The 12,584-nt window shown below is 36.3% G+C and overlaps 1 protein-coding gene across 6 annotated transcripts in view; it reads right to left on the reverse strand.

Moving 5' to 3' along the window:
- Positions 1 to 12,584, reverse strand: part of LOC120232615 (integrin subunit beta 3 binding protein) — a 99,153-nt gene that overhangs the window by 50,147 nt on the left and 36,422 nt on the right. For all 6 annotated transcript variants that reach the window (XR_005528609.1, XR_005528607.1, XR_005528608.1 and 3 more), the window contains exon 4: positions 11,252 to 11,321. Coding sequence is in view for 3 of the 6 variants with exons in the window: in XM_039233430.1 (XP_039089361.1) it covers positions 11,252 to 11,321 (70 nt within the window). In the remaining 3 variants the exon portion in view is untranslated. The remainder of the gene's footprint in view (positions 1 to 11,251; positions 11,322 to 12,584) is intronic.

Genomic DNA, 12,584 nt, shown 5'->3' on the forward strand with positions numbered 1-12,584 from the left:
CAACCAAATGAGCCACCAAGGCACCCCTATTATTTCAATTAAAAGTCACTTGTTTGAGGCCTTACTTGCTTACCACCTGAACCTTAGTTTGAGAGATAGTGTCATAAAGGAACTCCAGCCCCTTCCATTGAACTGAGTCTGAAGGAGCAAGAGGGCTTAAGTGACTCCCATCCAGGGCTGGGGACCTCCAGCTTGCCCTACATTATACTAACAATTACCAACTACCTCAGGAGGGCACAGCTGAGGCAAATGTGTTACTTTGCTATGAGAAGTAATCCTAAGGGTTCTTTCCCTGGGAGGATTGAAGTGACGGAGCCTCTCTACTGTCTTACCAGACCTTAAAGAACTGATGATATTCCTTGTTGACCCTCATGGAATTGTGTTGGGGTGGGTCCTGGAGGGTTGCCATCTTGAATGACTCCAAGAAGCTTTATTCAGATAGAGTGAGATGTGAATGATGCCCCCAGGAGTTGTGCAATGTAGCATCCCCAAAAGGCCTGTTAGTAATTCTCTCGCAAGTTAAGATATTATTGAGGGGCTCAGCTAAGCAAACTGTTTTTGGCAACCTTGGAGAGCTGTAGGAACGGAGTATCAAATATCTGGGGAAACTGTTTTGAGGATATCCTTCACATGCCTAAGCTGCTTTTGCAGGGAAACTGGTCTTCACTGCAAGACCAAGTAGACTGGTGGACAATCAATCATTCTTCCCATTATTTTATTTTTTACATTCTAATTTAATTTTTAAGTAAACTTTATGCCTAATATGGGGCTCAAACTCATGACCCTGAGATTGAGAGTTGCATGCTTCACTGACTGAGTCAGTCAGGTGACCCCCACCTTTATTTTAATCTCCTTTCCTCTCCTCCTTTTACTTCTTCCTAACTGAAATCAGCTCTTCCCATCTTGATGGCAACCAGTTTCATGGAATGGGTACACACACACAAACACACACACACACAGAGGCATGCGCGCGTGCTTCAATCATCACGTTATACACTTTAAATATATACAATTTTATTTGTCAATTATACTTCAGTAAAGCTAGGGATAATTATAAATAGAAAAAAGGTTAATTACTCAGCCCGTTAACCTGCCACACACATGTCCTTTTCATGTGCAAGCCTGGATTTCCTAACTATTTGTTTTCTTCGCTCTCTGGCCTAAGCGGTGAGAGCTATGGAAATTTTACAACAGTATTGATGGTCAATATTACAAGTACGTATTTGCTGGGCCCCTGATGCTGCTTAACTCTCCTTTTACTTAATTTAACAAATATTCTTTTTTTCACAAATCAGTGCTCAAAATAATGGTCTAATGCAGTCTCTACTCCTCCATACTGAAATTAAACTCTTACATTCAGATTTCCACCTTACAGATTTTTGTCTTACTACTCCACTGACACTCTCAAAGTCCACAAATGAACTTTCAATTAATTCCATTACTAAAAACTTATATCAGAATTACTACCTGTAAGAGACCGTTTTCGTATAAAATCTCAAGAAACCTGAAAGTTATATGAACGTTACAGAGAAAAAAGGTTTCTCTTTACCCTCCTAATACTTACTATGTCTTATACAGAAAAAGGTAAATAGGTCATAGAGCCTCTATTTATCTAGTTAATTCTATTTATCTAAACTGATTATTTTGGATGATGATAGCTGGACTGTAACAATGAAATATATGGCTAACTTTTTGTTGAGCTCTTATTTTTTTTATTTTTTCACTGTCTCCTTTCTGTTATTTTTTTTACAAATAGTTTGTCAAATTGGTTTCCATATAACACCCAGTGCTCATCCCCACAAGGGCCCTCCCCCATGCCCATCTCCCCCCTCCCCCCCACATCCATCAGTCCTCAGTTTGTTTCTCAGCATTCAAGAGTCTCTCATGGTTTGCCTCTCTCCCTTTCCCCCACCATTTCCCCCCTTCTTCTCCCCCATGGTCCTCAGTTAAGTTCCTCCTAATCCTCTTATACGTGCAAACATATGGTATTTGTCCTTCTCTGCCTGACTTATTTTGCTAAGCATAACACCCTCAAGGTCCATCCATGTTGCTATACATGGCCAGATTTCATTGTTTCTCATTGCCATGTAGTGTTCCATGGTATAGATAAACCACATCTTCTTGATCCATTCGTCCGTTGATGGACACTTAGACTCTTTCCATGTTTTAGCTATTGTTGAGAGTGCTGCTATGAACATTGGGGTACATGTGCTCCTATGCATCTGTTGAGCTCTTTTTAAAGTCAAAACACTGTACTTGTTATCTTACAACCTACAAACTATATTTTATTTTTAAAGTTCTTGTTCTTTGGTTCTTTTTAAAGGAGAAAGAGACAGTGCATGAGCAGGGGAAGAGCTGAGAGAGAGAGGGAGACACAAAATCTGACACAGGCTCTAGGCTCTGAGCTGTCAGCACAGAGCCTGATGGAGGGCTCGAACTTACAAACCATGAGATCATGACCTGAGCCAAAGTCAGATGCTCAACCAACTGAGCCACCCAGGCACTCCTCTACAAGCTATATATTTTAATGTTTAAAATAACTCTCTGTGGTAAATATAATCTCTATTTTACAGACATGAAAACTGAAACACAAATTATTTAATTTTTCAGGGTTATACAATAAGGAACATAGTTACTGTGCATTCTTTGGGATTTTCTTTTTTTTTCATATATATTTTTTAAATTTAAATTTAAATTTTAGTTAGTTAACATACAGTGTATATTGGTTTCAGGAGAATTCAATGATTCATAAGTTATATACAACACCCAGTGCTCATCACAAAAAGTGCCCTCTTTAGTACCCATCACCCATTTAGCCCATCCCCTATCTCCTCTCTAGCAACCCTTACTTTGTCTATGTATTTAAGAGTCTTTTATGCTTTGCCTCCTGTTTTATCTTATTTTTCCTTTCCTTCTGCTATGTTCATCTGTTTTGTTTCTTAAATTCCACATATGAGTGAAATCATCTGGTATTTGTCTTTTCTGATTGACCTATTTTGCTTAGCAGAATACATTCTAGCTCCATCCACATCACTGCAAATGGCAAGATTTCAGATTTTTTGATGGCCGAGTGATATACATATATATGTGTATATATATATATGTGTGTGTGTGTGTGTGTGTGTGTGTATATATATATATGTATATATGTTTACACACACATACACACCCCCCACATCTTCTTTATCCATTCTTCAGTCAATGGACATTTGGGTTCTCCCCATAGTTTGGCTATTGTTGATAATGCTGCTATTTATACATTGGGGCGGGTGTCCCTCTTCAAATCTGTACTTCTGTATCCTCTGCATGAATACCTAATAGTGCAAATGCTGGATCATAGGGCGGTTCTAGTTTTAGTTTCTTGAGGAACCTCCATATTGTTCTCAAGAGTGGCTATATCAGTTTGCATTCCCACAAGAGGAATGCAAGAGGGTTTCACTTCTCTGCATTCTCACCAACACTTGTTCTTTCCTATGTTGTTAATTTTAGCCATTCTGACATGTGTGCGGTGATGTCTCATTATGGTTCTGATTTGTATTTTCCTGATAAGTGATGTTTGAGCATCTTTTCATGTGTCTACTAGCTATCTGGATGTCTTCTTTGGGAAAGGGTCTATTCATGTCTTCTGCCCATTTTTTTTCTTTTAAGTTTATTTATTTATTTTGAGAGAGAGCATGTGTAGGAGTGGGGGGAGGAGCAGAGAAAGGGAGAAAGAAGGAATCCCAAGCAGGCTCTGATGCAGGGCTTGAACTGATGAACTGCGAGATCACGACCTGAACCAAAATCAAGAGTTGGATACTTAAGCACCCATTCTGCTCATTTCTTAACTGGGTTGATTTCTGGGTGTTGAGTTTGGTGGGTTCTTTTATAGATTTTGGACTCTAACCCCCTATCTATTACATCATTCATAAATATCTTCTCTCATTTCAAAGGCTGCCTTTTAGTTTTGTTGACTGTTTCCCTTGCCGTATAAAAGCTTTTTATCTTGATGCAGTCCTAATAGTTCATGTTTGCTTTTGTTTCCCTTGCCTTCGGGACATGTCTGGTAAGAAGTTGTTGTGGCCAAGGTCAAAGAGGTTGCTGCCTGTGTCCTCCTTTAGGATTTTGATAGTTTCCTGTCTCACATTTAGGTCTTTCATCCATTTTGAATTTATTTTCATGTATGGTATAAGAAAGTGGTCTAGTTTCATTCTTCTGCATATCGCCATCCAGTTTTCCCAACACCATTTGTTGAAGAGACTTTTTCCATTGGATATTTTTTCCTGCTTGAAGATTAGTTGACCATATGGCTGTGGGTCCATTTCTGGATTTTCTATTTTGTTCCATTCATCTACATGTCTGTTTTTGTGCCAGGACTGTACTGTCTTGATGATTACAGCTTTATAATATAGCTTGAAATCTGGAATCGATGCCTGAAGTTTTTTCTTTTTCAGGATTGCTTTGGCTATTTGGGGTCTTTTGTGGTACCATACAAAATTTAGAACTGTTTGTTATAGCTCTCTGAAAAATGGTGGTATTTTTTTTTTTTACATTTATTTATTTTGAGCGAGAGAGACTGAGAGAGACAAAGACAGAAAGAGACGGGAAGGGGCAGAGAGAAAGAGAGGGAGAGACAGAATTCCAAGCAGCTCTGCCTGATGCAGGGCTTGAACCCATAAACCATGAGATCATAACCTGAGCCAAAATCAAGAGTCAGACTCTCAACTGATTGAGCCACCCAGGCACCCCACTGTTGGTATTTTGGTAGGGATTACATTAAGTGTATAATGTATAGATTGCTTTGGGTAGTACAGACATTATAACACCGTTTCTTCTTCCTATCTAAGGGCATGGAATGCTTTTCTTTGTGTCCTCTTCAATTTCTTTCGTAAGTATTATATAGTTTTCAGAGTTTAGATCTTTTACCTCTTTAGTTAGGTTTACTCCTAGGTACTTTATTGTTGTCTGCAAACAGAGATAGTTTTATTTCTTCCTTTTCAAAAGGATGCCTTTGTTTTCTTCCTTTCTTCATTCCCTCCCTCCTTCTTTTCTTCCTTCCCTCTAATTGCTCTGATTAGAATTCCCAGTAAAATGTTGAACACCAGTGGTGAAAATGGGAATGCCTGTCTTGTTACTGAGCTTTAGGGAAAAGTTTTCATTCTTCCATGTCAAAACTTTTGAACAGCTGAAAAATAAGTCTATTATAAATATTGGTTTACCTTTTTAGTCTTTGCTCACTTACAGAATATAGGCATAACTTTATTTTCATTTTTAAGTTTTTGATAAGCATTTTTTAAAAGTTTATTTTATTGAGAGAGAGAGAGAGAGAGAAAGAGAATCCCAAGCAGGCTCCAAACTGTTAGCCTAGAGCTCGATGCAGGGCTTGAATCCACAAACCATGAAATCATGACCTGAGCCTAAATCAAGAGTCGGATGCTTAACCAACTGAACCATCCAGGTGCCTCTTGATAAGCATTTTCAACAAAGTCGCTCCTAGAGATCCCGACTGAAGCAGAAAGTGATTCATAAGTCAGATTCTTGTTGCATGACTGAATACTTAAAACACAGTAAAGATAGAAACTCAGATATAGAATTCTGAACAGTGGCTACTTGTCACAGTTAATTGTATACATTACAAACAAATAGGAAATCCAGTTCTGGCATAATTCATTTCAATTATAAAGGTTTTTATTTGAATTAGTATAGAGACTTTTTTTTTTAATGTTAACTTATTTTGAGAGAGAGAGCATGAGCAGAGAAGGGACAGAAAGAGAGAGAGAGAGAGAGAGAGAGAGAGAGGAGTCCCAAGCAGGCTGTCAGTACAGAGCAGTTTGGGGCTTGATCCCACAAACCATGAGATCATGACCTGAGCTGAAACCAAGTGCTGGATGCTTAACTGACTGAGCCACTTAGACACCCTGAAATTTTTTTAAAAATCTAAAAACTTACTTTTATGTCTATAAGAGAATAATCTAGTGGTTAAAAATAAGCTTTATATAATAGGAGGGATTTTTGTGGTGATGGGAATGTCCCGTAACTTGACTGTGGTGGTGGGTACTTGAACCTAGATGTGATAAAGTTACAAAGAACTAAATACACACACACACACACACACGAGTACATGTGAAACTTGAGAAATCTGAATAAAAATCAGTAGATTTTGGTAATGTCAATTTCCTGGTTGTGATACTGTCCTATAGTTTTACAAGATGTTATCATGTCAGGAAAGGAGGAAAAGGGTACATATGATCTCTGTTTTACTTCTCACAGTGGCATGTGAATCTATAATTTGAAAACAAAAAGTTTAATGGAGATAAACCCTATAGAAGGACAGTCACCATTGTTGCATTTTCAGAGCAGTGAAAGCAGACAGCAGCAAATTTCCAAGAGGAAGAAAAGCCAATGGCAGTGAATTATACAATATATTTTCCTTTCAGAATATAAAGGATATGGAAGTTCACATAAAATATTTAAAAAAAATTTTTTTAATGTTTTTTATTTATTTCTGAGAGAGAGAGAGAGAGACAGTGTGAGCAGGGGAGGGTCAGAGAGAGAGGGAGGTACAGAATCTGAAGCAGGCTCCAGGCTCTGAGCTGGCTGTCAGCACAGAGCCTGACACGGGGCTCGAACCCATGAATCGTGAGATCATGACCTGAGCCAAAGTCGGAAGCTTAACCAACTGAGCCACCCAGGAGCCCCAGGAAGTTCACATAAAATATTAATGTGTAGGTGTTTGTTTATAAATGAGCTTTAGTGGCTTGTTTTCTGGGGAAAAAAACATTTAAACCTGGCACATGGAACCATATTTTCCTACTGGAAGAATTCTTATGTTGTAACTTGCTAAGTTGATTAACAGGGTGTCATTTCAGGACATATACATAATTGAAAAACAAAAAGCATACAAGAGTATACACTGTAAATCTTTGTATGAAATGAGAAGTCGGAGAAAAGAAATGAAACAACTCAATTTTATAAAAATAAACATAGCAAAGGTAAACCAGAAACTAATGAATTTGGTTACCTTCAGGGAGTAGATAGAAAGAATGGGGCAGGGAGTGACACTTCTCTGAATGTACTTTTTGGTAAAGTTTTGGCTTTTGGAATACATTAATGTTTTACATAGTTAAAAAGTAAAATCAGATAAAAAAGGATGAGAAAAATATTTAAACTGAATACAAACAGAACAAGAGAAACTAACTACTTCAAATGAATAACTAATTCTTCAAACAAACAACTAATACAAGTAATGTGGAAAAAAAGGAACCTTTGTATACTGCTGTTGGGAATGCAAACTGGTGCAGTCACTGTAGAAAACTGTTTTTGGAAGTTCTTCACAAAGTTAAAAATAGAACTACCCTACTATCTAGTAATTGCACCATTGGGTATTTACCTCCTCCCCTCTCACCATCAAAATACAAACACACTAATTCAAATTATTAGCCAAATTATGGAAGCAGCCCAAGTGTTCAGTGACTAATGAATGGGCAAAGATGTACACACATATACATACAGTGGAATACTACTCAGCCAAAAAAAGAATGAAATTTTGCCATTTGTAACAACATAGATGGGGCCACAGAGTATAATGCTAAGCAAAATAAGTCAGTCAGAGAAAGACAGATACTGTATGATTTCACTCATATGTGGAATTTAAGAAACAAAACAAATGAGCAAAGGAAAAAAAGGGAAAGCAACCAAGAAACAGACTCATAACTATAGAGAACAAACTGACGGTTATCAGAGGGGAGGTGGATGGGTATATGGGTGAAATAGGTGACAGGGATTAAAGAGTACACTTATCATGATGAGCACTGACTAATGTATAGAATTGTTGAATTGCTATATTGTATACCTGAAACTAATAAAATACTATATGTTAACTATACTGGAATTAAAATTTTAAAAACTTAAAGAACTAATCCAAGTGGTTTTGGAACAGTAATTTGTCGTATTAAACACAAAAAAAGACTTCAAACAAGGGGCGCCTGGGTGGCTCAGTCAGTTAAGCGTCTGACTTTGGCTCAGGTCATGATCTCACAGTTCGTGGGTTCGAGCCCCACGTCAGGCTCTGTGCTGACAGCCAGCTCACAGCCTGGAGCCTGTTTCAGATTCTCCCTCTCACTCTGACCCTCCCCTGTTCACGCTTTCTCTCTCAGAAATAAATAATAATAATAAAAACCTTAAAAAAAAAAAAAGGCTGCAAACAAATCTTGAATGCTTTGCAGGTTTGTTTTTAGTAGCGCTCTGACTGCAGGAATCTGAAACTATTTTGTGTATGTGGTATGATTAAGCAAATGTGAAAATATATTGCTGCTGTTGGGAGCCAAAGATCTACTGTTTAAAAAAGGTGCAAATATGGAAAGAGGGAAGGCAAGGAAAAAACCTTTATCACTATTCACTCATGAATTTTAAAAAGGCTGACTAATAGAAGTATAGTATAATAGAATCACCACAGTATAACCACCTTAGTAAAGGTAAGTAAGTAAGTAAGATAGGCCACCTTCCCAATGTGGGTGGCATCATTCAATCTATTGAGGGGCTAAATAGAACAAAAAGTGGAGGAAGGGAGGATTTGGTGCCTTCCCTGCTTATCTGATTTGGGACATTGCTCTTTTCCTACTCTTGAACTGGGATTTATATAATCAGCTCTCCTGGCTGTTAGGCCCTTGGACTTGAACTGGAATGACACCACTGGCTTTCTTGGGTCTCAAGCTTGCAGATGGTAGATGGTGGGACTTAGCCTCTATAATTTTATGAGCCAATTCTTCATAATCAATCTATCCCTATATATGCAAGTATATACATAAAACTTATTATTAATACATTTTAATTATTAACAATTACATCAATACCATTTTATTATCATTAAATACTATATTTTATCAATACTATATTAAAATTATTAAATATTTATTATATAATAATTAAATTTATTAAAAATTAAATGTTAAATTAAAATTGTATATGTTTTATATATATATATATGAATTATGAATTGTTAATTGACAGTTTTTATATTCTTACATATATTTATCTGCTATTGGTTCTGTTCCTCTGGATAACCCTAGCCTACACAATTGCCAAAACAAGATATAAAATGCTATGATCATTTAACATTGATGTACAAATGTGAAATGTTCAATTTAATTTCATATTAAAAAAACCAAGTCTTTAGAATGGCTTTACAACATAATAAAAGAAATCTAAACAAATGGAATAAATGAAGAACCCATTACTAAAGCCGGTAAATGGCTTTACTGACTAGGAATGAGTAATTTTATAACGAGTATAAAAAACAATCAGCAAGCCATAATTTTTATTTATTGTAAATATCTTGGCTTGTCCTTAAGTTCACTAGTTCTAGTATCAAGTCATGAAGTGCTATACATGAATAACAGGGATCTTTAGAAATAAATACTGAGAGAAATTAAATAAATATAGGCAAATTCCTAAGTGAACCATAACAAGGGATCTTGTTTCTCCCTGGCTACTTGAAAGCTCACTGCTGTGAGAGCTTTTGTTAAAATTCTGGAGCTATAAGCAAATTGATTGAGTTCTGAAGAATAAGGAAGGGAAGAAAGTATAAAAAGTTAAAACAGCTTAAGAAGAGCTGCTTGGAGAAAAGCAAAGGAAAGTTTGGCTTCTTACGCGGTATTGCTGTTATTTAAAAACATTTCCTCCTTCACGATCTTTTACTTCTAAGTTTGTTACACTGCGTATAATTATATCAGAAATTCATTTGGTTAAGCAGGTATCTGCTTTCAAAATAAGATTATACAAGATTCAAAAACTGTTACCTGTCACTTACTCTCACTGTATGTCCTTTTGGACAATTTGAGATTTTTACTGTATGTATATATTGGCAATTTTAAAAGACATTATATAAGTTAAACAAAAAGAGAATGCTTGCCTCTTAGTATCTAGTTGAGACTGGTTTCGGAGGAAATGGGAACTTTGCTTAGGGAAAGGAAGGAGTAGTAATTTACAACAAAAATATTTGTGGGACAAGGTACATGAAAATATTTGTAGCTGGGGGAACATGGCTAGGAAAAGCAGCTAGAACAGATAAAAGGGGTACAATAGATGTAGGAGATGCCAAAAAAGAAAATTTCTTTGAGAAACTCTTCTTTTTGTCCCTGTTGTACTCTAAATGGCACTCAATTTTTGTATATTTTAACCCAGACTAATACTATAGTTCAGCTACATTATGAAAAAATAGACTTCTGCGGTTATAACCACAAATTACAACTCCATTTGTATGGAAAATGCATTATGAATTCCACTCAAATGATTTAAAAAAACATTCTGAAGCATACCTTATAACCTATTTCTAAGTTTGGAAGGGTATGTTAACTTACAACATAAGACCATAAGCTCCCAATGGGTAGAAACTTCATTTTGTCTTTACCCATCCATCACATTGTGTGGCATGCAGACGATATAGCTGAAAGGGTAAATGAGCTGAACATATCAACAACTTTGAAAATTTAACCCCCTGTTCTGGTTAATTCAATTTTTCTGGCCTCACTGGATAGATGTAAGTATTCTTTCCAGAATGTATGTGGAAAGTAGATTTTTGTAGACAGTATCTCCATTCAAGGCAGCATTGGCTGGCCAATATGAAAATAGTTGGACGCTGGCATATAAGTCTCCTAGGGTCCTCTGGATCCCTTACTCTGCTGGCTTCACTGTGTTCCTAGATCTTGAGTCAGCTATTTGTTAGGCATTATGTTCCCAGACAACTTATTACTTTTCTACTCATGTAAAATCTGAAAAGGGTATTTTCCTCAGTTTTACCTTAAGCTAGTCTCTTAATTATGGGCTTGGAAACTGGGCTCAATGAATATTAAAATTAAGATCAGATATCACGATCACATGAACACTGTAAAATATACCACAAAGTATTCTACTTCTTGAAAAAAGAATACTTAGGGACACCTGAGTGGCTCAGTCGGTTAAGTGTTGAACTTTGGCTCAGGTCATGATCTCATGGTTTTGAGTTCCAATCCCACACTGGGCCCCCTGCTGTCCGTGCAGAGCCTGATTCGGATCCTCTGCCTGCCTCTCTCTCTGCCCTTGCCATGTTCACACATGCACTTTTTTGTGCACTATCAAAACAAATAAACATTAAAAAAAAAAAGAATACTTCAACTCAAGTGTAAACTATTTTTTAATTTCTGCAAATAAATTATTTCTCTTAAATTATTACTTTTACAAATGTGACCCTTTTCTTTCAAGACACGTGTATGTGATTATTTTAAAAACAACTTACTCATCATTGTCTTTTGTTGTAGATTCCTTCCTTTCAGTTAAACTGAGGCAATTCAATTTTTTCCTCTTTCCTATATACATGGAGTAAAAAGAAGAACATAAAGTTAAGGGGGATATTGTCAAGCTTTAAATAGAATTAGTTTGCCAAAGTTTAAATAAAAATTAAAAGGGTAGACAAATGAAAGGGAAGTAGGAAAAGAAAACATATCCTGGAATTTGCTCTGGGGAAAAAAAATCACTATTATGAATAACTTCTCAATAGCTATTTTGTTTTTTTATATTCCAATCTCATTTTTTTTTTTTAATTTTAGAAACACAGAAAGTGCACAGGGGCCTGTGGGAGAGATGGGGTGGAGGAGGGACAGAGGTGGGGGGGAGGGAGAGAGAGAGAGAGAGAGAGAGAGAGAGAGAGAGAGAGAGAGAGAGAATTTTAAACAGGCTCTACACTTAGCACAGAGCCCCATGTGGGCTAAATCCTACAACCTTGGAATCATGACCTGAGCCAAAATCAAGAGTTGGATGCTCAACCATCTGAGGCACCCAGGTGCCCCTCAATCTCCCAATTTTTTTTTTTATTCATGAGGACATTATATAGAAAAAACAGTCTTTACTAGATGAAGGATACTTTCATCAAATAGTTCAAAAAAATATCTTAAAGTTTCTCATTTGTATTATTTCACCCCTATCTTTTGCCTTAAAGTTAACAAGGGGTTGGTGATACTATCCAGAAAATAGTGAGCTCCTAGTGACATCACAGTAAAATTAGTTTGATATTAGGGATCAACATACCTGACTTTAAATACATATTGAAAAAAATGCATATTGGCTTAGTAAATTCTTGGAAAGATCTTGTGTGCCGGGTTGAAATGTAAATTTGATTTTATAGTTCTAGTAGAGTATGTTTACACTTATTAGTGGTCAATTACTATTATCTATGATAATATTAGTCATAGATAATTGTTTTATGAGCTCTCCATTTGGTTGTTTTTCTACTGTACTTCACAGTACAATATAACATATACTTTAAACATATCTAATGTATAATAAGTATTTGAGAACATATTAGCAAAAAGATTCTTAATGTTTTACATATACTGGCCTTAAGTAAATGAATATTGAATAAGGAAGCAAATGAATGAAAATGCAAACTTTTTACTACTAACGAAAAACAGTCCAGAGAAATCATTTTTTAAAATGTAGAACTGGTGACAACCTCCTCACACTATGTATCTTTAGGCAATTCCATTTGTTCACCAACTGGCACAGGAACTATTACTTAGTCAACGTTCTCATTATTTTTCTAAAAAAATTGTTTGATACAATGTACCATGAAA

The sequence above is a fragment of the Hyaena hyaena genome, unplaced genomic scaffold (assembly GCF_003009895.1).
Source record: "Hyaena hyaena isolate Hyena2069 unplaced genomic scaffold, ASM300989v1 scaffold_75, whole genome shotgun sequence".
Taxonomy (NCBI): domain Eukaryota; kingdom Metazoa; phylum Chordata; class Mammalia; order Carnivora; family Hyaenidae; genus Hyaena; species Hyaena hyaena.